This window comes from Scomber japonicus, chromosome 14, assembly GCF_027409825.1.
Source record: "Scomber japonicus isolate fScoJap1 chromosome 14, fScoJap1.pri, whole genome shotgun sequence".
Taxonomy (NCBI): domain Eukaryota; kingdom Metazoa; phylum Chordata; class Actinopteri; order Scombriformes; family Scombridae; genus Scomber; species Scomber japonicus.
In genome coordinates, this window is record NC_070591.1 from 14,871,064 (window position 1) to 14,895,436 (window position 24,373).

Consider the following 24,373-nt stretch of genomic DNA (forward strand, 5'->3'; position numbering starts at 1 on the left):
AATATAATTTCTAACATACTTTATAATATACACAATATCCTTATTACATATTTATGAGAGGCTCACACAAAAAAACATTTACAAGTAGCAGCACTATTATGCTAATCAAAAAAATGTATTTGTCATGATTACAATTAAAGTATTAGTAAATTAACTGTCAGCTGTGTACCTTCTTAGTGTATGTTAAATCTTTATGGTGCTCCTTAAAGAAATCCAATATTGACGAGTTACTTAACACCAGCTGATAATCTGTTGTGTCTGTAATTGTTTCTGTTCACTTCCAGTCATTTAACTTCTCATTTTGCTGCAGTAATGTAGAAATGTACCCCAGGGTGTGTCAGTGCTCTGTGATGTCACTGTCGTTTGAGGTCAAAGGTAGGGTGATAAAACACAATTTTTTTGGTTAATATTTTTACATGATAAGTCAACTACTGCTAAACTTTAAAATACTTTTTACAGTATAATCATGTGATTGTAAAAACTTGTAAAGACCATGCTGCATGGAGGGATTATGCTTAGTGTTGCATTTTGTATATTGAAGGGGTACTGCATACCTAAAAGTGTATTTTTAACTGTAAACTGAATTTGATGACTAGTAGAATGTTAATGCTCCCCTTGAATGTGAGTCTGTGAAATGGCCTGTGCTCATTTTCAGATGTGTGTTGTTCGAGACAGCTTCAGGAGGTAACAGCAGCATTGACCTGCTGGAGGTAATCTCTCCATCTGTGACTGTCTGCAAGAGAAAACTCTGCTGGCAGCCACAAAAACTACAGAAATCCTACTCGCATTATGTCTTGTAGCTCTTTTTAAAATATTAAATTGCAATGTAACCAGAGCTCCACTGTGACTGAAGTGGTCTGCTGCTGCTCAGTCACAGACAGAGGGATTTCCTCCAGCAGGTCAGTGCTGCTGTTAGACCCTGAAACTGAAACTGTCTACATGTGGAAATGAACCAAGTTAAACAAAGATGGGTTTATTTGGAAATGAATTCTGGCTCATTTAAATACTGTTAGACTGTCTTCCTCTTTTTATTGTTTTATCATTATTATTATTAGTATTATTCTCTGGCTAAGGGATGTCACTGAGCAACTCCTGCCCTTCTGCCTCACAACATCCACGCCCCACCCCACCCCCACACCTCTCGGCCACCTTTTAGCATTTTTCCACATTATGCAGTGGGTGGAGTTTCATTTTTCTTTGTATTCATTTTGTTAGGTATAATTTGCAAGCCCCAAATGTATTAAGACCCTGAAGATTAATTTGATTACATTTTAGAAATATTTGAATGAAACATGTATTTTTTTCTTTTTTGCCTTCGGTTTTTAAACTGTACAAACTTTAAAATATACAATAATGAAAATTATGCTATGGAAGAAAAGCTTTTTTTCCCCCAAACTGCAGATGATCAACATATTAATTTGGTATTTTTAAACAGAAACTGAAAATGGGAATTTCCATGTGCTTGTGAGGAAGTAGCTGATAGCAGAGGAAAGAGGTAAAAGTAGCTAACTGTGAAATAAATAGGAGAACAATGCCTTAGGAATCAAACAACACAGAACAGTGCTAAGGTAAGAGTGAAAGAGAAGGCATCAACTAAGGAAAAAAAAGAAAAGAGAGACACAGTTGGGGGTGATGAGAGAGTGGGATAGATGTGGGGACCAGGTCACTCAGTTTGATGGACTGGAACCAACACCTCCCTTGTCTTGACTGAAAGGTGGCCTCTTTCCTTGACATTGCTGACTAATCACACTAAAATAGAGAAGACGGGGCTCAACTGCACTGCTGCCTGCTGAGCCCTGGTCATGATCAAACTCTCCTTCACTAAGGCACAAAAGACTATGGACTGTTTGACACTGGGCAGAAACAACTGTGTATGTGCAGGTCTCACTTTTAGCATTCAGTAGACATACAGTAGGAGCACAATCACCTTCAGTTGAAAATGTTTTAATTGTGATGTATAAACAGTAGAAAAATGCACAATATTGCACATAATCACTAAATTGCACTTCCTCAATGTACAGATCTTTGCATGGAAATTGGTGACCTGAATAATGTAATCTAATGATGATAGGCCAGCATGTATCTTCCTGACATTTCTTTGACATTTAACAGTAATCTACACAATATCTGCTGATATAAAATTACTTAAGAATTCAGTGTATACCTGCTTTGTAACAGCGTGCAAACTCATCATTGCTACATGATCAGCATTTTTTTTTCTAACCAAAACTGGTGGCTACAAGTCTTCTCTGCTGTAAGATTGCTACCATTATTCTCTTAGCACTGTATAGCCCTTCTACTCTTGCAAGTTCAGTGCAGTTGTTTGTGTGGGTTGGTAGACAGGTGTTTGGTGTTTTGTAATTGATTGCTGTAAAAAAAAGTTTTATAAGGTGGGTTCTGCAGTTGAATGGTAACACAAATCAATATTATAAAAACAACAACGCAAGTGAGCACTTTAGTTAACTGGGCATGAAACAAATTACTGCAAAATAGATTAGGTTCAAGATTTCGCAGTGGAGCTTTGCCGTGACGCAGTGTGTGTGACTGAGAGGCAAGGCAAACTCTTAAATGGACTCGAAGAGAAATGTCAAAATAGCCTTTACTTTTCACTGGAAATTCAGGACAAAAAATGAAAACACTGTCATCATAAAAATACTATACCTTAAATGTAGTGAAAACATTGTATTTGTTTCTTAAAAATCTGACCTTACCCAGAAGACTTTCAAGAATTGTACAGTACCTGCTTCAAGAGAGGGGACCCAAACATATATATTTCTTCTTCTTTTTTTCATTTTTTTTTTTTACATTTCATCATCTTACAGTACTTTGCTAGAAAGAAATGCAGATATTTTAAAATATAGATTCTGAACATTGTCAGTGTAGCCAAAAGAAAAGAACAGGATGACTGAGGCAAAGTTGGTTTGCTTGTTGATATAGAAGAAAAGACAGAGAGAGCTAAAGGGGCAGAGTTACAGAGTGAGCAAAGAGACAGGGGGTTATTAATGCAGGCAGACAGACGTTCAGTCAGACAGACAGACAGACTGAACAGGATGTTAACAGAAAGAGAAAGAGGACAGAATAGACAGGGTTATGAGGACAGTGCTGACATACTGTCATGTACTGTACTGTGTTTCAGTCTTTTACGCATGTTGCTCTCAATAGTCAAATGTTTGTGCTTTGCCGGAGGTGGGGCTGATGTCCATTCAGAGATTATAGCTTCACTCATAAAAGGCCCTCCACATGGTGCCTCCTCTTGTTGCCAAGCAATATGCTCTAAGGGGAAAAAAGACTAAAAGTGCGTTGCATTGGAGAAATGCATAAAAAAGTGGACTATAAAGTGAGAGGTGCATTTACCCAGTGTATAAATAACACAGCTTAAAAAATACATGTGCAAAAATGTATCCCAAAGCTCACCTAGGTTCACAGATATAAGTTGATCCTCTCCAGCAAACATGCCAGAAAAAGGTTTGGCAGAATTATAAATGTTTTTTGTCTTTGCTGTCCCCCAACTGATATTCAGTCTCAACTCAGAGCCCCACATGAATTGGTTTTCTGAGGCTATCCATTCCCATGGGTTGATTACTCCCTCTGAATATTCCTCCATCCATTTTTAGAATAGCAGGGGTATTAATGTGCCCAATAAAAGGCCATTTCCAAAGCCTTCATGTTTTATTCAAAGGAACCAGAGTTTCCAACGAGCATGCTTTTTGGACTCTGTCTTGGACTTGCGCTTCGGTGTGGATGTGAACACTTCATTGGAGTAAGGCAGAGCGGGGCATTGCTGGCTGTCCAGGGGGCAAAGTCTCGTCATCAGGGGCTGTAGCTTGTCCTCCTGCAGCTTGAAGTCCAGCTCCACACTGCAAGATAAGAAGATGTAGAATTTTAGATTATTCATTTCAGAGCATGATACTTACAGGACTTGTAATATTTATAAGATTTGATAGTAGATGGCAATTTTCTTGCTGGTGAAATGAGAGGTATTAATCTAAAGGTTGTTAAAGTTTGTGATTGGTCTTTTTTGTGGCTGTAACAGTTATGACTCAGTTTTTGACTTATTTTCTGTGTTACTAATCCAATGATGTCCAGATGGAGGCTGGGAGGGAGGCAAGCAGTTCAACTGCACTGGCAGACACCCTGGCAGCACATATCTCTTGCGGCACATATCCATATTTCAGACACTCCTCTGAGTAATAAAGTTTCCTTGCATCATCTCTGTATTTTGTATGAATGCAGTCAAAGGGCTTTTCCTGCATAGATTATATTTGTATTAAAAAAAGGGCAAGAATGTGGGTTGCTCCTGACATCAGACTTCCACATCCATCAGTGTAATCCCAGGCTGGTCATCGTCTGATTTTGTTCTGCCACCGGAGTTGAACTCTCTCTCCGATTAAATCTCCCAAGCCTGGGAGAGATGTAGGGCTTAATCCCATCCAAATGAAACCATTGAGAGGCCAAGCAGACCTTGATTAACTGCCTGTATTCAAGCGTAGGATAAATGCACTATTATACACCATCTCCTTTCACTTTATTGCTATTGATTTGCAGGCTCTGTTAATGTATTTATTCCTGGGGTATGCAATAAATTTTGAAAGCATCATAGTGAAAATAAAAGAGAATGAATCATCTGCTATGTGCCTGCCGAAGTGACACCCCCCAGCAAACTTCACCTGATAATGAAATGTTCTGTTGCATTTGGTTTGAGGCATTTTGATTCAACGCCCCCACCCCCCTTTTTTATCGCCAACAGTACTAAACACACCGCAGTGAATACTTCTACTTATACAGCTCGTTCCTGACATTCTAGAGGATTAAAGTTAAAGGGAGAACTGATGCTGCCAGAAGAGATGACATCTGACATGTCAAGGTCAAACATGTAGTGCTCTACTTGTCTGCAGGCAGACAAACAGACATTAAAGTACAAAGCTTGGCCCGATGGAGTAACTGCTTTGATGGGCAGTGTAATTAGTTCGCTAAAGGATATGCTATACTCAAAGTGACATAATGAATCCTGGAGCTGTCCTCAGCCTTAAGATAAGTGTCAGCTAAGAGCAGAGCTCTATTAAAACCTCTATGGAGAGCTGGATAGTACTTTGGCAGGCTGGGGCTACCAACAAATCAATATTTTATATTAAATGAAAAGCAACTCAAAAATGTATTAGGAACCAAAGCACCTTATTATTGTCATTTATATTGAGAAAAAAAGGTTTTTAAGCACTTTTTTGTTGTGAAGTCTCTTATTGCACATCTCCATCATTTGTGCATTTCCACCTCAAATAGCAGCAATATTCTCAGTTTTTACAACAGAAACATTCATCCTGATGTCTCTTCATGTTCTACATCACTTGTTCATGCCATCTTTAGTTTAATTTCTGCTTCTTTTTTATCTCTATTTGTATATTTAGTTTTGTGTTAAAAAAACCCAATCTTTTACTATTACATAAATAATGGTTACTTGACAGAAAGCATAGTAAAATCACAGCAGTGCACAGCACTACAGAATAGCCTCAGAAATTATTAAGCAATTAATCACTTGGCAGACCACTGCAATTACTGTATGCTGTGGAAAAATGCCTCAGTGGGAAGCCAGAGGCAGCACTGTACAACACGGGTGGCTCTGGGGAGCAGGTGCTTCAGCAAACAAAAGCACTATATCTAAGATCATCTCTGTACACAAAAGAGATTGAAGCAGCTGGAGACGGAGGCTTTTCTAGGGCATTCAGCAAAGCAGATTAATCATCTCTTTAGCTATGCAGTGTGAGTAGCTGGTGCTGTGATCACTAGCGAGCCGTTTGTTTGTCTGCGGTCGTGGTGAGCTGAGCACCATTCAATGATTGTTGCTCCTGGGAGGGTCTCTGCTGCTGTGAGATGTCTTTTTAGCTCCTCATACTCTATTCATTCAATAGTTTGTACCTGCTCTCTATTCTCTGTTCTTTCTGCTACTGGCACCTTTCAGCGTTAAATAATTTCTCCTCCGTTGATTTCCCCTTTGGCTATTCATAGTTTTCAAACTCTCCACTTGATAAGATGAGTAGCTAAGGTGCAGCATCTTCAGAGCTGCATGACAGGGTATAGTAGATTAAATCACCAGAGAGTGACAGTTATTTCCTCCACTGACAGGTAACAGATGAAGCAGAAACTTCCCACAGGTTATGTAAATCAGGTGCAAAAATTCTTCCTCTGTCATTTACTGCATATCAGATAAAAAAAGCCACCAGCGTTTCTCTATTACATGACTTTCCGCTTCACAAATGCAAAGATAAACTCAATCTCATTAATGAGGACAAAACGGAATAGGCAATTGTGACAATCGTTCACCAAAACAACCACAGCTCCTCCATCTCAGCATGGGACACAAGTGCTAATGAGCTCCTTTGCGTCTCATCATACTGCAATGCCTTTCAGTGAACTTAACAGTTTTTCAAAGTCATTGTTAGTTTCAAATTGCAAACACTACATTGTACACTTTGATTCAAATTCTGGTTCTTATTCAACACAGCATGATAGGGAACAAAAAAGCCTTTAATGCTTTGACCTGAGCTTGTTTTTTCTTTAAATGGGCTTAGACTGACCCAGTGGTTGGCCACACTTGAATTGCAGCTGAAACTATTGTTTGAATTACATGTGTGTAGTGAGAAATTGTTAAGAGCAAAGGGTAGATACACCATGTACTCCCCTTTGTGCTCTTATTGTGATCGGATCTCAGCAGGTGTGGAGTGCAATCTGCTCTCACACCTAACCCAAAGAATATCCCAGTAAGTTGAAAAATCACCCAATACAATGGAAGTGAGAGGAATATTGTTTGTGGTGTTCGGAGCATTACAAACAGTTGAACAGTTGAAAAATTAAACAGCAACCTGTTTTCATAGGACTCTAGATAATCCACAGCACACAATGTCCCTGATTATCCAGAATCAGTTGTATTTGCTGTGAGCACTGCACAAAAATTCAAATGATTTCCATTGTACTGTGATGGAAGCAGAAATAGTTCTCTAAAGTCTGTACAAAAAACAGAACTATCTGCATGTCTATATATCACTTAAGGAAGGTGAAACGTTTGGGTGAGACAATTGAACTACAGTGTTATTCTCCTGATTCATCTTCAATATGTTCAGTTGCTCTCTCTGTCTCTTTATTCCCTATTTGTTGCAGAGACTCTGCAGTATACAAAAAGGATTGGTGGAGACTGTCAGGGAAGAACTGAATTCTAGATAAAACCTACTAGGTCAGATTTAGTACCTGAGCTCAGCAGCTGCTTGAATCTTGACATACTTGAGGTGCTGAAGTGCTCTAAAATTAAGGGATACATCTCAGGGGCTGCTACTCTGTAATGGTCGCAACATGTAGTTGCTAACTTTGAGCAATGGTTGATTTTATGGTTCCACCTTTCTGTTTTTGGCTCATTTTAATTTACCTCAGGCCTGTTCAGCAACGTGTCAGACAGTGTTGGTCCACCAATGTGATTACTGCTGCCTCATCAGCAATTTAACTCACTGGATTAATGGACTATTAGAATAACAGCAGTTTTAGTAATGAAGTATGTGACAGTTAAATTACACCTGAGTTAAGGAGCAGTGATAAACACCAAAATAAATGCTGTTATATTTTCTCCAAAAACATCATTCAGTCTCAAAGGTTCGTGCTGAACAGCAGTATTTGCCGAATTTTAGATATTTATGACAATCTCTTTGGCAGAGATAGATAGGAACAGGATAGATTGCTCTGTTTGCCAACTACAGCTCTGCTCTGTTCAGTGACTGTTAAAAACCAGGTGGATGAGCTGAAATAAACAACTATTTAATGATACAGAACACAGATGAAATAATAATCAGCCACTTTATTAGCACTCTGCAGAGTGTATCACCATTGTGATTTGATTACCATTATGCATGCTGTGGTTTAGTTACAATAGATTCAAGGCGCTTTTTCCATCAGATATTGTTCAGTTTGTTAGTTAAAGGTATACTTTGCACAGTTCTCCTTGAAAAACAAGGTATAGACTTATACAAAAGTACTAGCTTTCAATCATCACTTATGACCCACTACAACTGTGTGTCGGTGTATTTATTTGCAGATGCCCTGGCCCCTGCAAATTACCAACCTGGAACCAAGGAGGAGTGAAGCTAGACAGTGCTAATCCAATATGAATCTGAAGATTCTGTCCCCCCTCCCTCATGGAAGTCTGTTAGATTGGAGGCAATGTCAAACTGCAGATGGAAACAGAGTCTAACAATGTGACAATTCTGTCTGATATCAGGCAACTTTAGATAGTAACTGCAACAAAAAAATCGGAAAATAACTTTTTATTTATCTGATTCAGGCTTTCTTCTTGCAAGCGCAGGCCGCTCCCTTCATTTACTCTCTAGCTTGCTTGACCACCACTGCTCTCTCTCTCTCTCTCTCTCTCTCTCTCTCTCTCTCCCTCTCCATCTCTCTCTCTCCCTCTCTCTCTCTTTCTCTGCTCTCGGCTTGCTCTGGTCAAGCCAGGGAGAATGGGCCAACTTTGAACACCAACTGACAAATCCGGCCTATGTTCCAGCAAAATTCCTTCAATGACATACAGAGTTGGCATGCTTTGTCTTATAACGGCAAGATCAAGAAATCATTATCATCTAGACAAGATCAGGGACCTTAAATACTTGTATAAAACTTCATGGCCATAGCTAGTGAGATATTTTTACTGGATACTTGAAAACTGCATTTTCATTTGATTCTTTTTTGACCAGGTGATGAATTTATGATGATATTAAATATTGCAAGAAAGATATGGGTGCATGCTCCAAATTTAAATCACTATCAAAGATATCCCTGATTGTTAACCAGAGATGTGATTTTAAGAGAACATGCAATCAGTTGTGAAATTAGTTGCGAAATCAGTTGCGAAATCAGTCAGTTTAATTTGGCCTCTTCCCTATAAACAAAGTTTCTGTTTAGTCTGTATTTAAAATGCTGAACTATCTAACACTAGATAATCACTAACTTCTGAAATGCAGTTTCAAAGGTGAAAAATACCATATTTGTGGATGATCAGGGGACAGAATAGAGCCTGGGACATACATTTACCATAATAAATATTAACTCTCTAACAGAACTTCCCAAGGGAAGACCTAAACCAGTCAAGAACTGTGCCAGAGAGCCAAAACGACATTTCTAGCTCCTCAGCAGATGTACTCTAAATAAGCTCTTATGTTCAAACATATACTGGAATATTTTTCAACATCCATTATTATCAAGGTTTTGTATTTAAATCCAACTTTTCAACACTCCGGTGTTTATTATGGATTACTTTTAATCCCTTGAGATATTTTCAACAGTTTTATGTGGGCTCACTATGGATTCAAACCAGCTGACCTTTTGACTTTTGATTAGACATGTTCACTGAGAAAAACAGGACAAATATCCTGTCCTGGACCTCCATCCATCCATCCATTAGCTGTACCCTTAACAGGTCACCAGTCTTTCTCAGGATAATGACACTGTCCTGTTCTGGCCCATGTACCTGTGGACATTTGATGAGAAAATGACATCTCAACTGACCCTAACGTGCAGTTTCTCTGCAAGACCAAAGACTATCTCATGATCTACTCCTGGTGCAGCAAACCTGGAGCTCTTGATTGATGAGGTCTGTTGTAGAAATAAAAATAAAGAACAAGGACGAAAGGCTTTCTCCCTGCCATGTTTCTCTAAAAATAGAGCTGGGAAACAGACATATTGCACTGGAGGACATCTGTTAGCATCAGCTCCTTGCTGCTGCTGTTGATATCCCAGATTCTAATGTATTGGTGACACCCACAATCCCAATGATAGCATCTCGGCAGCACACATAAATGCAAGGCATAAGCTTTATACTGAAACTGCCAGTATGAGGCTTGTGTCTAGCAATGCCATCACTTATGCCTCCTCAGAAATAAGTTTGTCTAGGCATAACATGCATGTACTGAAACCAGAAATAGGTCTACTCAAGTCCAACGGGCTCAGAAGCCAAAAACACTTTTTGTGGGAGATGCAGTAATTAAGGATGTGAAAAGCAAACTGATGAAGTGTGTTACCTGCCAGGCGTAACTGACATGGCCCAGAAAATACCTGAAATTACACTGAACCACACAGACAACAACAGGATTATCATACATGTTGGAGCTAATGAATTTTCCTAATAGAAGGCTCAGAGCTCCTATAAAGAGACTACACATACCTGCTGGAAATTCTTGATGAACTCTCAACCCAGGTTTTTATATCAAGCCAAAATCCTGTCATACAAAAGTGTATAGAACATTTGGCTGCTGGTGCTCAATACTGCCAAGATTTGACATGTTCTTCTCATAATAGGAACTACATTGATCATTTTGATTGGTTTTGGAAGCATAGAGACTGCTATAGAATGGACAGTTTTCATTTGAACAGAAAAGGCTGTGTCGAAAAAAAAAACCCTCCAACATCCCTCTTCCGACATACAAAAGAAAATCAGAGATGAAAGAAACTGGCGAAAAAAGATCAGTCTCTCCCCTGTAGGCGGACAAGATCAACAAGGACACAAAGGATGCCAGGCGTGTGTCGCCGCATAATCATCACCAGTCTTCTCTCTGTCTCTCTGTCTTACTAGGGACTCTGTCAAGGCCCAATACCCCTTCACAGGAAGACAAGGGAGAAACACACATAAAAGTGACAACAAAATGAGAAAACAACACTCTTAACAGGGGGAGGTGGGGCTGATAAAGTCAGCAAGATCAACAAAAGTTTGCTCACCCAAAACTCCACTCCATTGTCCCACCTAGGGAAACCTAGAGGTTTTACACAGGACTGGAGCCATTAACATGGACCTAGTCATAAACCACAAACCATAATAAGAAATTATTTTTTACAACTGATATTGTTGTTACTGATCAATGTTGTATTTATTTTACTGTTAGAGAATGCACTGACATTTTAAACACTTTTGCAATTAATGTCGGGGCGGCTGTTGCTCAGGAGGTCATCCACTAATCAGAAGATGGGTGGTTTGATTCCCAGCTCCTCCAGTTCGCATGTCAATGTGTCCTTGGGCAAGATACATAAGATCAAATCACTCACAATGGTTTTGCCAACAGTCTATGAAAATGTGAATGTTAATCTCCCTCTGATGAGCAGGTTGACACTGCGTGGCACCCCCTGCCATCAGTGTATGAATTTGAGTGTAAAAAGTCCTTTGAGAGGTTGTAAGATGAGAAATGCGCTATATAAGTACAGTCCATTTATCATTAACCATGTTTCATCATTACAGCTTCTTAATCAATTGCACTAAGGTAGTGGGTAAAATTTATTTGGTAACTCCTAAAGTCAAGGTAATTAAAAACAAACTAATTACTCCTTCTAAAATGATGAGGTAGTAGTATTGAAGAAAAACTGTTGCAGGCCAGGATGGATGATTACCAAATTGCAAATTAATATACACTACAATTTCACTGTACAATAAAACAAAGAAAAGACTAAAATGAGAGTATATTTTCAGATACGATCAAATACAACCACAACAATATTACCGTGGTGTATCCGGAATTGAGCAGAGAGCAGCCATTGTTATAGTGGCTCAATGCCTATAAATATGATGTTTCTGTTTCAATCGTTCCTAGCAGACTAGTGATCTGGATGCAACTATATTAACCAACTGCAGATCAATTTTCAACCCACTGTTCCTTGGCAAAATCCTGGAAAAGCTAGTCTACATGCATTTGGTAGTCTGCTTAAATAAATACATGTTTATGGAACTCCTAGTCTGATTCAGAGTGAGGTATAGCACTAACACTGCTTTGGTGAAAACTATAAATGATTAGACCATGGTCTCTAGGCTCAGTGCAGCCTTCAAAACTGTTGATCATGATATTCTCATCGATATGTTGGATAACAGGGTAGGGATCTCACACACAGCCCTAAGCTGGTATAAGTTCAGATCACAACATACTGTCAAGGTCAGTCCTTCCCTTTCCTTCTCAGATGCAGAACTGTTGTTTGCTTATATTACAAGTACAGTCATCTCCAAATGTTCACAAGTATCCTCAAAAAAGTTGAGTTTTAACTGGTTCAAAGAAAATAATTCACATCCCTCCTGTTCTAAAATCCCTGTACAAGCTTAAAGTTAGTTTTAAAGACAAGATAAGACAGAAAGATTATTATGCTTGTCTTGCATCTGATTATGCAGGATATATGATGCAAAAATATATCCCTAATAAAGGCTTTTAGATTGACAATCTCTCTATTGCTCACCATATGAAAAACTAAGAGAAAGACCTGGACTTAACCTCCTGGACTGTGGATTTATTTGCTATTGAAAGTGAGCCGAATCACAAATTTTAGCCTGATCAGTTTTAGAAGATTATAATTCATGATGGTGGGAGTGGTTATGGTAATGATAATTGCTGTTGCTATTATTTTCATTATTACTATTTTTTTAAGATGCCATTCAGTCTCCAGATTTAACAGTGAGTGGTGCAATGTTCAGTTTGGTTAAATCACTGATTTGTTGACTTGTAAATCTTAAAAGAGAAATTTTGGTGAGATTTGCCATGTTCTTTATCTTGTGTGGAGTGACAAATGACTTGTTTGTGCTGCTGCTAGTCATACAGGGATAGGGAGTGTTGCTGACAGAAAAATCTCTTGGTAGAGGTGGTGGTAGGGGCACTAAGGTACATACTATTTTCTAGCTCAGTGAAGTCCTTGAGACTGAGAGAGGGACCCTGCTCACTAGTAAAAAAAATGGAAAATTGATGCAGGAGAGAGAAGGACTCTGGGGGTATCTGTTGCTTTTGATCCTGAATGCTTGGCATGATTCAGTGAAGTTTGAGCAAAGGTTGCTGACGTTCACAAGCAGCTTTGACAGTTTTTTTTTCAATGTAGGCCTCAGTTTTTCTGTTATAATCTCAGGTGGGGGGGTTGACTTTGACTTTGGTTGACTGTTGTCTTTCAATCCCTTAAATTAGGTTTAGAAGGGGGTAGAGCAGAAGGAAAATCTTCCAGTTCTTCTACAGTCCATGGCCGCTTTCTTTTGCCCTAGTGTAGAGAAGTGAGAGTGTCTGCATCACCCTGTCTCTGTTACCCTTTTGTGTTGATAGAGATATATTAAAAGTGAAAAGCTTATATTTTTGCTTCTACATAGAACAGGAGTGTAACATGAAATAGTCTTTGGCCTTGTTCCTTGGGTATACTAAGACTCATGTCTGGGTCAGTGTTTTCATATTCTATATCCTAAAACTTTTTCCCATTATGTTCCAAAATGAACTCAGCAAATCCACTTAATGACCCGATGAATGCATCCTGTTCATGACAGGGTATGTTCATCATTCGATTATTAGCTCAATCAATAGACCAAAATTATTACATAAGGCTTCCATTTACAGAAATCACATCTAAGATTACTAGAGTCTGACTGTTTACATAGTGAGAAATATGAACTGCAATCATTGACTGAAAATCTGTGGTGGGGTTTGGGTTAGATAGACTACCATAAGTTGAATGAACCTGTTTGGTCCAGTGCCCACCTCCACCACCAAACTTTAAACTAACTTAATGTATGATCGTGTTCTCGTCGACATGCTTAACTGATTTGAGTCAATATTAGTCAACTTTGCCAGCCCGTCCACTAAGGTGAATTCAGATCAATGATTTGCAATGAGACTGGATTGCAAGTGGCTTTCTAAAATCGGGCTATTCACGTCAAAACAGTTTACACAAATGACTGTTTCCATAGCAATGATGCACTGGCATACTCCACTACCTCTGCAACTGTATTAAGTGCGTTAAGTTTCTGTTCGTGTTTACCTGGCAATGGATGACAATGGACAGGCACTTGTCTGCAGTAACACTTATTAATAAACTGTGAAGACAGCAAGCCAGGAAACAAATATCTACAGCTGTTTTTGGCTACTGCAGCAGCAGAGACAGGGTATCTATGCCAGTTGACTGGCTAGTGCGGTTTCCTGTTCAGATGAAGAGAAATAGCTATGTCCTTATGTTCTAAAAATTCACTTGCCAATTTGAAAAGTTGGGTCTCTTGAGATCCCAGGCAACGGCCTCAGACACTTTGCAACTAACAAGTTCACACTACTGCCATGTTCTCGGCATCATTCTACAACCGTTTTCGTCTGGTTGGGAATCAATGATCTGGACTGTGGCTTTGCTTGCTGATTGGGCAAGATTTAGCTGTGGAGATGGGACGTCGTTGAAGGAGCAGAATCAGAGTCAGCTCTTTTAAATGTAACATGGCTATTAACCGGACTGCCAATTCTCACGCATTGACAATGAGACTCACGTAATTGACACTTTTCACACATTGTAATGTCCCACTTCTATTTCTCGCATGTGAAAAGAGGACACTAACAGTGCAGAGACGGACAAGACAGAGCAGCAGAGCGCAACAGCAGCACAATGCAGCAGTGACTTATTCAGACCATCAGGGGTAAAGCCAGAAATATATACAAATCTATTATATTATAATTTATTCCCATGCATGCTGCTCAGAGTAATCTCTATCAGCAGCTCTTCTGGCAGCAGCACAGCATCTCTCTCTTTCCTCTCGCACTGTGTGCACACAGTCAGGAGTGAGAGTGAGTCACTATCGTTATGGGGATGCTCTGTGCCTCTCTCACTTTGAAACTTTCCGCAATTCCCACTGATAGGTTTTTAGGTTTGTATGCAACATATTTTCCGTTTTATTCTTCTAATAATCCTTTCCTGTCCTGATCTACTCAATTATATACTGTTCTTCATGCACTTTTGGTTTACATTGCATCCTCAGTTTATATAATCTAGAATAGTGCAGGTAGCTGTTTCTTGACTTAAGTTAAGAAACAGAGCTAAGGTGGTGAATATATGCGGGACATTTGTTTTAAATAACTTTTTTTTCTGGGGGAAGACCCAGAGACCCTCTCCAGATATGTATCTTTTCAAGTTTGTCCCCCATATTGAAACATGACCAGGCACCCATGAGTATGAGTGGTTCTGGCATGATGCCCGATGATTTTCTCAACCTCCTGAATCTTATATGAAATAGAGATCCTTCCTCAAAGTTCTGCTGTGGCCTCAGACCTTTTGACTGCTTTGATTTCTAAATCAGCCATAATCTGGGTCAATTTGTCAAGGGAGAGGAGAGAAGAGACATCTTGTAGAAAGGGTGTTGTAAATCAGAAGGTCTCTAAGGAAGTGTCCAGGACAGAACAGTTTCTCTTTTCTTTGCAGTAGGATTTTATCATAAGTAGACATTCAATATAGGTCATGTTTAAAGTGTTATTTGTCCAAAATAATCCAAAAGTGATAATTGTAAGGCTGCACATCCCTCAAAAAAGATAATAGTTGAAATTTAAAACAATTCTTTATTATAGTCTGCATGATGTTAAATATGCAGCACATTCAGAAAGGATATGCAGTTTACATCTACAATATATGACAAATGGGTTTTTAAGCTACTTTCACTCTGGCCACATGAAAACAACAGAGAATTCCCACTGTACAAACTATATTTTCAGGGCTTGAAAGTATTTTCCAAACACCTGTCTGTTTCCTGTTTTACAGATCAAGGTAACAAGGGAGTTCAGCAGTAGAGGCTTTTGGATTGCAGTGACAAATAACTCAAGATTACAGCTTGAGTGTATTTTCCACCTGCCTCTGAGCAATATTTCAGCAAATAACATATCAGAACACCACAATAAGATACATACAATACATTCATTGTAGCAACACATACTATAGTGCAACACACAGTATATATAGTATTACCAGTACCTGGACTAAAATGTTTCTCTTTTGGATTCAATTTGCTTTTACATAAACTCATTAAAACTGTTTTAGCTGTATTGCTTCACTCAAACCGATGTAAATGCAATGCACTTAATCTTGTTTATATTTGCCCAAGACAGTCTCATTGCACACCTCAGGTACTCATCCTATCATACTGATTTATCATACAGAAAACAGCATTAAATGCAAAATTAACGACACACTGGCAGTGAAAAAGGCCCACCTGTAAATGATGCATGCGCTGTTTCGACAAGTGTCACAATTTGCTGTGTCTTGTCCTGTTCGGTAGGAGAGCCTGTGAACAGAAAGATGAAAAGATATATTTGACAGGTTTTAGCTCCATATTTCAACACCTGTGGGTATCAGCTATCAGACAAATTTGTTCAGCTTGGTTTTCACCCAGTGTTGTTTATTCCCAACAGTCGAAAATGCAGCAGGGGTTCTGATCCTGTGGTTCTATCAGATTTGGTTAATCAAGTGTGTAGGCTTGCTGATTTTTCAAAACAGGATTACCTCACTCTGCCATGACGTATTTTGAAAATGTGCTCTGTGTCTCTATCCTATAGCAATAGAAGTAAGTAGCAACTAACTGTACATGAATCACACATAATGTGAAATCAATATCTTTATATTCTGTGCTTTACTGTACATCTTTTGTATTTCTCATCCAACTTAATTTGCTACAGACACAATAAACATGAAAAGAACAATCAACAAGATGAATTGTATCCCCTGTCTAAGTCTAGTATAAGTACATTACCTCAAGGGGCTGGTGTTTGCTCTGTATAAGAGCTATAATTTGTTATGTGGAAGGACTTCCACAAAGAGCCAACTACAGTATAAACAATCTCTTGTGGCGCAGCAAAGGCTTATGTGTGCACATGTTAAATACACAATTGCTTTTGGTGGTTGAATATTGCCAGTTTTCATTCATATTTCCCCATTTGAGTTTGGTAGAGGTGTGCAGGTGTACATATTGGTATTTGTGCTATATATCACTGCATCTAGCAGCAGGCTGCAGTATTGTGAGGATGATGGGAGGGGCTGTGTTAGAGCTGCACATGTAATTCCTTGCTGTCAGGGTAGCACTTCACCCTGATGGATGACATATGGGGGGGGGGGTTGAACCTCAACTGTTCGCCATGACATGAGAGGTGACCTCATTGGGGGTGACAGAACAGCCTCTGCGTGGATCGAAAATGCTGATGGGGGCTCAAGGTCAACAAGTTCATCCATCCTGCCCTGTTCTCAAATGAAGTCTCTTTGAACAGCTGTGAGCAAGGACAGTAACTCACTGCAGAGACAAGGTCTAAACTAGTGCTGTGCTGCTGTCTGGCTTTTTTATCTACTGCCTTGTAATTTAAAGAGATTCGCTCAAATAATCAAAGCGTATTAACCTAAATTTATAATCACTGCGTGTACTCTGCACAACCAGAGAGAAAAAAAACAACAAAAAAAACCCCCCTCCCACTTCTTTTTCCTATTCAGGGTAAAATGTTCATGACCCCAATATTGTGGCGCTGGTATTAAATCACAGAATGGCGCAGATAATTATTCCATAGGAAAAAAAAAAACCTGCACCTCTGAAAGTCATTCTCTAAGCTGACTGTTTGTTGGCACAGATTCACTGCTGTGTTGTTTGCCTACGTCAGCTGTCCTGGGATATATTCTGCCCTCCTCATTCCAGTTTCACTGTCCACCCCCCACCCCCCTACGTGCCTGCTGTGCTCTGCCTGCCTGAGCACTGCATAGTATTTGTCATGGAAAACTTGTACTTCAGACCAACCGTTACTCTGATAAATAAAGGAATAACTCAACGAGCCACAGTTGTCCTCACTTGAATATATAAGTTAAATATGACTCATCTGATCGGAGAAGTTCGGGGTACAGCACGTATACATGGACATAGTCAGATACCAAAAGCTAAACACTAACTGTCATCTTTACACGGCAGCCCAGCACTTGCTGGATCACGCCAGCTGGGAGAGAAAAACAAGTGGACATACCTCGGTCAAAGTTGTCTACTATCATAGAAGTCTGATACCTCTCCAAGACCCACTTTATCTTCACCTCCAGGTGCACAAGACAATAAAACATTTCAGAGGCCTTCTGATTAACTATCTTGTCAATGCATAAATTAAAACATTCTTTCATGACTATAACTCTTCTCACAGTATTTTATTTTTTACTGATAACCTATGAACAACCGCTGCAATCAGGTCAAGACTCATTGTTTCATATGACATGTAATGTGTTATTGTGAGTGTGTGCAATGAGATGGTGGACATGATGTGGGGAATCACAGTCACTGATTCTAGCAATGATACCACAAGCTGCAACTGAAGAGACTGTGGTTGTTATAAAATATGTAGTGGTGGTGATCAACACATTAAACTTTACTGTACAGTTTATGTAATACACATAATATGATTAGGCCTTAACTGTAGATATTCAGTAATGCTTTGATTGAGCAAAAAAGTAAAGCATCTGATCTTTTAGAGACACTTTTTTGCATGTATGTCAATCACGAGTGCCATCAAGATATGTGAAACAGATTACCCTAAAACATTGTTTTGAGTTCCTTTTTTTAGTGAGACGATTAACTGAAAGCAGACATGACATCATCAAGTGTCACAAAAATGCTTTTGCTTTCATTTTGAAAAATAAGATGTGAGACAAATCGCAGGAATTCCCACTGTACTTTTCCAGGAGACAGTTTTGATAGCATATACAATCTCAAACCAAAACAGAAATGAGAAGTAGGATCCTTTCTTAAATAATGTTCTTTTTTTTGTGGTAAACAGTGAACTTGAGGTAACTCCTATGAAAAAAAAGTATTTTTACAAAGAGATTGTTAATTTTGAATTCCTGCTGGAACAATAGATTGCTTTATTCTTTTATCACTGCATGTATGTTAATAAGAGTGCTTGAAAAATCACATCATGCTTTTGTCCTAGGTGAGAACACTAAGGCTTTTTGGTAAATCTAAAAGTATTCCTTCAAAGAATGCTATCTGACTGTCCAACTGTGCTGTAAAAGGGAGAGTATTTGGAAACGTACAATGGAAGGCAGGCATGGCGTCCTGTAACTGCACCTCTCTAATAATGTTGAACACAGTGAAGGCACTATAGCAGGCACAGTTTTGTGGAGATGAAAGGCAGTGTTATGAGGCTTCACTAATTGGGCCTTGAAAACCAAGTTCCACAGAGCCACACTAGGGTGTCTTGTTCTCCACTGGATATGGATAAGCACTAAATACAATTTGCTTTGTGTTGCCATGGGTTTTAGAGATGGAGCACATTGATTACTTACAATTGCACTGCTATAAAAGTCTTTATGAAGCTTGTTATTCCTTTTTGTCTTTTTTTAAAGGTACATCTTTAATGAAATATGTCACAAAAAGGATTGTTGGAGGCACAATTGCTTTTGCATTAAAATTACACAGAAGGAACATGTGCTCTAGTGGAAATTTGAAGTGCCTCATTAGACCTTGATGGCTTGGTTATTATACCGTATTACACCACTGTAATCACATTTTCAAATACTTGTAGTTTAGCCCATCATTACAAATAATTGCATTGCACTTTACAAGTTAATTCCTAAAATCTGGGAATATTGTCATATAACTAAAAGGAAAACTGACGAGGCAAGAACATCATCATATGGCTTTTAAGCAAACTTCTAGACAACAAAAGCAAACTGTAAAAACTGTTCATTGTAAACATTTAGTGCAGTTCATAGATAGACTCAAAGTTTATCCTATACCATACTTGCAGTTATTCTGTGCTATAAGGGATTATTACCAACATTTCCAGTCCATTTTGGCTTTAACTCTAAACCTCTTTGTTATGCTCGGCTTCCTTCTTGTTCTTTTCATGTTTTAGGGTGACTGGCAAACAATGAAGTGACTCACTATCGCCACCCACTACTGTGGAGTGTGTCATTGATGTCTTTATTTGTCTTTTACAGCGGAAACGTTGTTTTACACTTTGTTGCTTGGGGACACAGATATGACAGTACTCTCAGCTGGCACATCCAGAAAGTGGTTGTACATGACCACTTAAAAAAAAAAAGTTTTGATACGTTATTTTTATTGCACAGAGATATATATATTTTTAAAACAAACAATCTACTTTTTGTACAAGTTACACAGTTTCCATTTAAAGCTACAAAAATGCAACATTAGGCATCTGTTGTTGTCCTTTAAGTTTGCTTATTCTCTGATAGTGTGCATAATATTGGCTTGGTTGCATGGATGAAAGTCAGCACTCTAAGGACCTGATTTACTAAGATCCCAAATAGTGGGTACTAAATTGCGTGCGCAGTGCAATAGATTGCGCGTTTCATTTGCGTTTTGTGGGTGATCTACTAAGAATAACTGCATAAATGAAAACAGGTGCAACAGGGTGGAGACAGCAGTATTTAAATGTTTTGCGTGTCTGAAAGGAGAGTTTGAACGAGCAGAAAGCTGCAAGCGCAAAATGAAATGTGTTCAGGTTCTAGTGGAAGAGGTTAACAAATATATTGAGTTACAACAAATATTACCAGAAAAATCCACATATGGGAGATTATTTGTGACAAAGTCGATGCTGTTAGTAAAACCAAAAATATTCCACTCCAAAATTATTAACACGGGTGGAAAAACTCTGTCCTGTACGTATTCTGTTTTTGTGCCTCCGTCTCCTCCTCTCTACAGTAACAAAAGTCATCTGAGTGCAGCTGGTTAATACCTGCTCTTCAAAGGTATTATTTATAGACGCAGTTAGCGTCAGAAAAATTACCTTCAGGTCTGGTCACAATGCGTGTTCTAAATAACATATTTGCATTTTCTCCTTCCTGTATTTTGCACACTGGGGTTGAAACCCCATATTAATTATGGCAAACATACTAAATGGACAGTGCGTGCTATCTTGCACAGTTGAGACGCAAACCTCAGTGCGCTGTGTTAGTAGATCAGCTTGCGGGTGATGTTAATTTTGTACACGTTTTTACACACGCAAACCTTTAGTAAATCAGGCCCTAAGGCTATTCTACTCACCCCTCTCTCTGTGCTTCACCTTTCTCCAGCTCCTGAATAACTCCAAGTAGGACCTTGATGGTCTCCTGGCTCGAGTTGATGAGAGTCTCCATGGCCTGCAGCTGTGCTTTGATATCCTTGTCTCCAGATAAGGGCATTATCTGCTGGCTGCTCCCAATGCCTGGGGCTCCTGTATCTCCCGGAGGAAATCCCTTGTCCCCCCCAACTGTTTGCTGGAGTTTAGAGGAGGCCGACACATGCCTTGTCCGACACTGCCCTTGTGACTGTGCAGAGCATTTGGCACTATGGGGAAGTGTCTGTGACTGCTGTTCATTTAGCTGTGTGCCCTTCTTCCTTTTACAGCTCACAGAGGGGCTTCCTAAAGACTCCACCTGTGTCAAAGAATTCCACGCAACAGGGCCCATGCCCTTTGACTTGTCCTGTGTAAACTCTGAGTTAGCCAGCTGACGCTTTGAGGAGGTGCCAGTGTCCATATCTTCTCGGGGTAATCCTTTGTGTTTGGTCCTCTTCCCACAAACCTGGTACTCTTGTTCACTCTTGGAGGGAGTGCTGTTTGGATGACACTCTTGTGATGAGTCTGGACACGAGGGTCCATCCACACAGTTGGCACTGGAGAGCAAATCCTCTGTATCACTGCTGTCAGTGTGGTGAAGCAGTGCTTTTGTCTGCCCCACAATCTTACCCTTGTAATTAGAGGACTCCCCGATAGGTTGTCCATCCTCTTCTCCTGCTTTTATATCACTCAAAAAACCATTGTTGTGTCCTCTGTAATCTTCCACCAAAGCAGTATGCTTAAATGTATGTCCTTTTTTCCTCTCAAAAGGGAAAGTCTTGTATCGTTTAGTGAGGTCTGGCGATGTTTGGACACCAGTACTCTTGGTCACGTTTGGAATAGAGCGTCTGGCAGGCATGGTCATGTACTTTCTGTGTGTCACTTTACAGGAAATGGATCTGGAACGCCTTCCCCTATGCTCATTCTGAGCGTCACAGATATCCTTAAAACGTACTTGTAAGGCCTTGTTTCTCTTCTTCACCTGCTGTCCAGACTGTTCATCAAGGCTATGTGATGGGGCTGTCTCTGAATCTGATTCATCTGAATTTGATAGAACGATGCATTTGGTGTCCTCTTTGCTCACCATATTTCCTGAAAGAGGTAAAAGAGAAAAAAATCTGAATCTCATGATTATCTAGGAATTTGATCTAGGATCGCGCCACTGTAGCAGGTAATCAGAATTTTTGTCTTAACTCATTGTAACTTATGTGTATATATAACAAAATGCTGTGAGTGAAAGGTGAACAAAATAGAAATTAATATATGTTTTAAGCACAGTAATTGTCAAGATACATGGTGAAACATGCAAACTACACAACGAGGATAAAAATAACCATCATCATCAGCAAGTCAAAAATGCAATTGTGACTGTGAAGACACATGTAGTCATACAAGCTATTAATAGAGACTTTTAACAGGGCTTGAACAAACTGTTGGCTAATGAGTAAAAAAAACAACAAGTGCTTTTAATCATATTTTGAATCTGCATAAAGATCTCAATTTAGCTCAATTCATCTTTTTAGCTTGTTTACTTATATAACTTAGAAACATGTCTTTGTATGTGTAATGATGCAATTGATGGCATGTTAGGTGATCATAAAATAATGCATGAAACTATTCCACTTCAAGTAGTGGTAACGAATTATCTGAATTCCTCCCATATTAAAGTATATTTCAGACATTTTTCTCAGCTTCATATTTCTATGAGGATAAACACTCAGTCATCAGTTTATTGGGTAAGCCTATGGCACTTATGTTGACCTTCAAACATGTCTGATCATTCCCCTCAACCCTTTGGATGATTCTGGTTTTGGTGCATCTTTCTCTACCACGTAGCAATTCACAAAAAAGAAAAGAAAAAAAAAGTAAACCTCATGTTCCACCCACTATGTTATAAATGTGTGAAAAATACCATTGGGCCTATTCTCTCAGATATATGAAGCAATTTTAGAGAGGCTGAGTAAATGCTAACCTGACATGCCAGATGGTTTGTTACACAGAACCATCTGAGTTGTCCTTACAAACTGCTTGGAAAAGAGCAGGTATTTTCAAAAATAATTCTTGGCTAGTGATTGGATGAACCATCTGTCCATCCCCTTCTATCACTGGCTATTGCTTCTAATTGTCGTCACACCTACACTACGCCTGTTAGTTCCAATAGTTCTAGGACACTGATTGGTCAGAAACAATAGTGGTCCAGCCACAAGCACATAACTTCAAGCCTGACAAGATGGATATTTGTGATCTTCAGCTGCCTCACAAGGTAAAGCAAATGCATGGTTCTGAAATGTAATAAACTTTCATGTAGGATGAATCCAGCTAATTTGGTTGCATGCCAATGAAAGTAGTAACTGTGAATTAACATCCCTTAACTGATGATCTATTAAGTGTGAACTAATCACATAAAGTCAGCGACTTGATCATTGTTATTGGTGAGCAACAGGGATTTGTGATACGTCCATATCGTATCATATACATCATGAGCCATTATTATTAAGTGTTACCCAAATAGTATTATGGAAACGTCAGACATTTTGAAAAACAAGCCATAGTTATATGGTGCTTTGCTTAAGATATGGAAAACACTTGAAAGTAAACTATTGTTTTAATTTCTTCTTTTTTCATTCTGGAAACAACAGATGGTTCACGAGTCTTGTGAGCTTGTTCAGGGAGGCAACTACTTACTACTAGACAGGCAGACATACATTTTTAACCTTGCAATAAGAGTTTCAATTTAAGCTTCAATTGAGTTGCTAAGTGGTGCCGCTGGTTCCCTTTTGTATTTCCATTTCCAGTTTTTCTTTTAATTATACCATTAATCTTGCTTAACATATACACATGGGGCACTCCCAGATATTGTAATGATCATATGGACATAAGTTATGACCACCAATTCGTATTATTGCAGCTTTACCTCTGAAAAACATATTCCTTTTCTATAATACTACAATACCCATGAACCTCAGCTGCTGCTATGTAGAAAAAGCCAGTCAGAGGTGGAAAACAGGGATCCAAATGTGAATTAGTTGCAGCAGTAGACTGTAAAATCAGTTTTCACAACAGTGTAGTCTTTAGCTTCCACCATTAGCGGTGCACATAACATAAGTTTAAGCTCTGTGATTGGATGTTTCTTAGAGATGTATTTTGGTAGTGACATGTAACTTCTCACTTCCACTTTTCTATCAAAGAACCAGACACTTTCATTTCCAGTTGTACAGTTGATTCAACCGGGAGAGTTTCATGTCCATCCATGATGTAAAGATGGTCAAACTGTGAGTCTACTAAACATTTTTGTGGACAAAATGTAATTGAAGTTTCAGCTGTGCTTCACCTCACCAAGCTAAGCATTTATGCTAGCCTGTATCTATTGTGAGTTAATGTTGCTCTGTTCAGGTGGTGTTTGTGTGTCTGACAAAATCATTAAATTACAGGTATAGCACTGCCAAGAATGCTAGTGCTTTATTGCTCTCCTGTATATGTGGTGGCATACCTTATTTTTCTTTTGGCTTTTGTTTTACAAATGC

At 39.0% G+C, this 24,373-nt stretch overlaps 1 protein-coding gene across 1 annotated transcript; it reads right to left on the minus strand.

Annotated features, from left to right (window-relative positions):
- Positions 1–3,673: 3,673 nt before the first annotated feature.
- Positions 3,674–21,936, minus strand: insyn2ab (inhibitory synaptic factor 2Ab). The gene is made up of 3 exons (XM_053333266.1): positions 20,798–21,936; positions 15,983–16,054; positions 3,674–3,857 (listed from the first exon to the last, which is right to left on the minus strand). Exons 1-3 carry the CDS (start codon positions 21,934–21,936, stop codon positions 3,674–3,676), a joined length of 1,395 nt encoding a protein of 464 aa, XP_053189241.1.
- Between the last annotated feature and the right edge of the window lie 2,437 nt (positions 21,937–24,373).

Bases quoted from the DNA above. Each gene is read 5' to 3' on its own strand.
- insyn2ab (XM_053333266.1), bottom strand. From the start codon at position 21,936: ATGGTGAGCAAAGAGGACACCAAATGCATCGTTCTATCAAATTCAGAT. The intron at 16,055-20,797 runs GTGAGTAGAATA...TTCTGTTCACAG, and splicing joins GGTGAAGCACAGAGAGAGGG to GCTCTCCTACCGAACAGGAC. The intron at 3,858-15,982 runs GTGGGCCTTTTT...CTTATCTTGCAG, and splicing joins AGCGCATGCATCATTTACAG to TGTGGAGCTGGACTTCAAGC.